Genomic DNA, 4756 nt, shown 5'->3' on the forward strand with positions numbered 1-4756 from the left:
TCTTCTTGAGCATAGATAGGGGCATCAGATTAATGCTAGCGCCTAAGTCAACGAGAGCCTTCCCTATATCATGGTTTCCAATGGTGCAAGGGATGGTGAAACTCCCCAAATCTTTGAATTTAGGAGAGAGATTCTTCTGCATAATGGCACTGCAGTTCCCCTGTACTTCAATTGTTTCCTCATCTAAATACTTCTTTTTATTGAGAAACTGCTTCAAGTATTTTGCATAAGGAGGAATTTGTTGTAGTGCTTCGGTCAAGGGTAAAGTAATCTCCAATTTCTTGAAGATATCCATGAAATGCCCAAATTGCTTCTCTTTCTCCTTCCTTGAGTAGACTTTAGGGTAAGGAAGGGGCTTCTCATGAACTTTAATCTTTCTTTTCCCTTTTTCCTCTTTCTTCTTGTCTTCTCCCTTATCATTTTCACTTCCTTTTCTCTTAGTCTCATCTTTTCTCTCTTCTTTTTCTCCCATCTTTTCGACCTCACTCTTTTCTCCACTAGTTTGTTCCTCCTCATCAACTTCCTTCTCTTTTCTCTCCATCTCTTTCTCTTAAAACATCTTACCACTTCTAGTAGTAATGGCTTTGCATTCCTCCTTAGGATTTACTTCAGTGTTGGCAACAAAACTCTTTTCAGATTTCTCCTCCAGCTTCTTAGCAAGTTGGCCCACTTGCATCTCCAGGTTTCTAATGGAAGCTTCAGTGCTTTTGTGGTTGGAGATGGACACTTGCATGAATTGTTGGAGAGTGTCCTCCAACTTAGAGGTCCTGTCTGATAAAGAGGGATGTTGTGGATATTGCTGTTGTGGTGGTCTATTTGATGGCCCGACTTGCCCTTGGCCCATGCTTGGGTGAGGTCTCCACCCTTGGTTGTAGTTACCTTGGCGGTCTTGATTACCCATATAATTCACCTCTTGGAAATTGGCTTGCATGGCACATTGACCATTTACATGATCTCCACCACATAGCTCACAACCTTGATGTTGAGCTTGAGAAGCATTTTGGAGCTCTTTAGGAAGTTGAGAGAGCTTGTTCATGAGAGCTTCGAGTTGTTGGGTCATTATTTTGTTTTGAGCTAACAATGCGTTCTGAGATTGTAGTTGAACACTTCATTGTCATTAGCAGCCATATTCTCTATTAGCTCATTTGCTTCTCCCGGTGTCTTCCATTTGATGTTTCCTCCAGCAGAGGCATCCAACATCAATTTGGTTTGGGATTTAAGGCCTCCCAAAAACATATTCAAGATAGTAGGCTCATCAAACCCATGTGTGGGCGTCTTTCTTAGTAAGCCCTTGAACCTATCCCATGCTTGGCTCAAAGTTTCACTACCATCTTGCTGAAAAGATGAGATTTCCTGCTTCCCTTTGTTGACTTTTGACTGTGGGAAGTATTTGTTGAGGAACTTGGAAACCACATCCTCCCATGCCCTGAAGCTATTCTCAAGAAACAAATTCAACCACACCTTGGCGTTGCCTCCCAATGAGAATGGAAACAGGTTGAGCCTTATAGCTTCGTCAGGTACATCATGAATCTTCACAGTATTACATATCTCAAGGAAGGTGGCCAAATGATTGTATGGATTCTCATGAAACAGGCCGTTGAACTGATTGTTCTACACCAAATGGATGAGAGTAGGTTTCATTTCCATGTTGGCGGCATTAACCCTTGGCCTAGTGTCGCAACCGGAATCGCGACGGGACGACGACGATCCAAAAAGGATAAAAAGAAACGAGTTTGAAAAAGAGATTTGGAGTCGCCACCATAGTTTATTCTGGAAAACTACGGAAAAACCATAAAATGATAAGGCATGGTCTACAAGAACCAGATTCAAGGTTCGGGAGTCGGTTACGTGTAGGGAAGGTATTAGCACCCTACAACGCCTGCCCTAAGGCAGTACCTTTAACTAAATACGCGAATATGATGTGGTTTTCAAAATGTTTAAATATCCCCTAAAATAAAACTATAAAGAAACAAAATATATTTTTTAGTTTTTTGGGCCCGACAAGGATTGACCTTGCTCCTACGTATTCTCATTCAGAGTGAGAAATCAGGGTTACGTAGTTCTTTGGAAATTGTTTGAGAAATTTGTTTTGAAATTATGTTTGAAATAGTTTTGGATTTTTGGGAAGTGAACGAATTTGGATTTTTGGGAGAATGAACCTGACAAGGCATTGCCTTGGTCCTACGTATCTCCATTTTTGGTAGAGAATCAAGGCTTACGTAGTTCTGGGCAAAAGATTGCCCGTTCAAAATGGATGTTTTTAGTTTTTGAAGATTTCATATTTTTTGGTATTTTTATTGTGCAAGAAAGAGAAAAGGTTCTTAGCACAAGGACGATGTGAGCGATCACACATGTACTTAACCTTTAAAGTATTTTTTGGTATTTTTTATGAAAGAAAGAGAAAAGGTTTTTAGCACAAGGACGATGCGAGCGATCACACGTGTGCTTAACCTTTTAAAATATATATTTTTTGTATTTTTTATAAAAGAAAGGGAAAAGGTTTTTAGCACGAGGACGATGCGAGCGATCACACACGTGCCTAACCCTTAAAATATATTTTTTTGTATTTTTTATAAAAGAAAGGGAAAAGGTTTTTAGCACGAGGACGATGCGAGCGATCTCACACGTGCCTAACCCTTAAAATATATTTTTTTTGTATTTTTTATAAAAGAAAGAGAAAAGGTTTTTTTGACACGAGGACGATGCAAGCGATCACACACGTGCCTAACCCTTAAAATATATTTTTTTGTATTTTTATAAGAGAAAGAGAAAAGGTTTTTGGCACGAGGACGATGCGAGCGATCACACACGTGCCTAACCTTTAAAATATATTTTTGTTATTTTTATTTAAGGAGATAGAAAGGCGTTGAACACTAGGACGATGCGGACGATCTCACGAGTGTTCCTACCGTTATTTATTTATTTAGGAAAAACTTGAGAGTATTGAATGCTAGGCTGATGCGGACGATCGCACGAACACTCATACTCTTTTTTTTTTAATATTTGTAATTTTAAAATATTATTATTATTATTATTTATTATTTTTGAGCAAAACAAAACAAACAGGTCTAATAGATAAAAAATAAAACAAGGGATGTGAGTTATCATACAAAAGGGGTTACATAAAATAAAACCTAACAATTAGACAAATAAAATAAAAACAAGAATGGCCCAATAAAGATAGGAGTGTAGAGATAAAATCAGGAGTGCTACTCAAAATTCTTGATAGAGGCCTAAGATGGGGGTGCAACAGTAAAATTGGGTGTCAGAACCGAAATGAACCCAATGTCCAATCTCTTCCTTTTTGTTTGGAGAAACTGGATGGGAGTGTGAATGGGAAACGCGCGTGGCGGTAGGCAAAGAGAATGCGGCCCAATATCTAGGCCAGGGTCCGTTTCTAGCTTAGAACATTGTAGGGGTTATCTCATTTGTGCATTCAAACATGCAAGAGACCCAAATCCCTTTCCTCTGAGAAAACATCCGCCACTCACCTCCGCCACTCGTGCACCCACTCCGTTCAAGCCTCAACCAAAACCGGCCACCGCGAGCCGCTGCCCACGCGTCGCCAGTGCTTACGCCGGAGCAACCACCACCCTTCACGGCGGACCACTATCTCGTCTCTTCTTCCTCGTGCGAACCAGGCTTCAACTCCGAGATCTCATTGCTCTCGCCACCTCCAAACTTCGTCGCCGTTGCCGGAGCCGTCGCCGGTCAAGGCGAAAGCTCTCTTCTTTCGTTGCTCGTCGCGCGCGAGCTGGACACGCCATCGCCAGCCGGCCACAACACGAAGGTCCCTTTCTTCTTCTCCACACGCATGCGAGAGAAACTCGCTCCTCTGCCGGCAGCCTCGTCCCAGGGCACTCCCGACCCGTCGCCGTGAATGAAGCCAGCCGCCACAGGGGTCTCCCTGCTCGCGGCGGTGTTGGGTTGGACAGCGGGTTCGAAGGGCTTTTGGTCTCTGTGTATTTGTCTTCTGGGTTTGCTGTTTGCAGGTTCAGATGAGTGAGATATGAGAATGGCGCGCGGGGAATGAGCTACGGAGATAACTGTTTCATTAGTTGAGGAGGTGCTGATGGTGGAGAAGGGTGTTACGATAGTTGTGATAACGGTGGCTGTTGACGGTAAGGTTGAGGGAAGGTTGATTCGGAGATGAAGATGATGCAGTGGGGAGCGGCGATAATGGCGTGAAGGAGGGTGACGGGTTCACGAGGTGATGGGCAGACGTTGGAGGTATGGTGGATGGCGGAGTAGAAAAAGAAACGGTGAGTTGGGTGATGTCCACAGTGGCTTGTGAGTGGCGGTTTGGGTCTCTGATGTGGAAAGAGATGAGGGTGTTTAGTGTTGATGGTGCGGCTGGGAAGATGTCCACGGTGGAGGAGGTTCACGGTGAAGATGGGCGTCCGAGACGAGACCTGAGGAGGCGTGATGGTTGTGGGTTTTCACGGTGGTGTTGAGTCGGTCTGAGATGGCGAAGTGATCACGGTGGAGGGGGAGGTCGAAGAAGGTGACTGTTACATTGGTTGTGAAGGTGCTACAGGGATGTTGATGGAGGCAGACAGTGATAGGGAGTTTCACGGGGATCAGCTTGCATTCACAGAGGAAGGAACAAAAATGAGAGTGTGAATGGGATGTTGGTGACACTCACGGTGGCTGGTGGTGATAGCCGGTGGCTGACAGAGAACAATGGTGATGGAAGGATTCGAGATGATAATGGCTATGACTCGAAGATGGGTTCTTAGTGGTGCCGTGGTGGTGC

General features: G+C 43.7%; 1 protein-coding gene across 1 annotated transcript; it reads right to left on the minus strand.

Annotated features, from left to right (window-relative positions):
* Nucleotides 1–1074: 1074 nt before the first annotated feature.
* LOC148197453 (uncharacterized) lies at nt 1075–2195 on the minus strand. Its single transcript, XM_088093702.1, has 2 exons — nt 2160–2195; nt 1075–1611 (listed from the first exon to the last, which is right to left on the minus strand). Exons 1-2 carry the CDS (start codon nt 2193–2195, stop codon nt 1075–1077), a joined length of 573 nt encoding a protein of 190 aa, XP_087949828.1.
* Nucleotides 2196–4756: the final 2561 nt, after the last annotated feature.

This window comes from Vigna umbellata, chromosome 6 (assembly GCF_029865625.1).
Source record: "Vigna umbellata cultivar VRB3 chromosome 6, Vumbellata_1.0, whole genome shotgun sequence".
Taxonomy (NCBI): Eukaryota; Viridiplantae; Streptophyta; class Magnoliopsida; order Fabales; family Fabaceae; genus Vigna; species Vigna umbellata.

What these genes read in the sequence shown, in the direction of transcription:
- LOC148197453 (XM_088093702.1), bottom strand. Translation starts at nt 2,195, where the DNA reads ATGGAGATACGTAGGACCAAGGCAATGCCTTGTCAG. An exon ending in CCAAGGCAATGCCTTGTCAG is followed by an intron (nt 1,612 to 2,159) that starts GTTCATTCTCCC and finishes CATTTGGTGTAG; the next exon opens with AACAATCAGTTCAACGGCCT.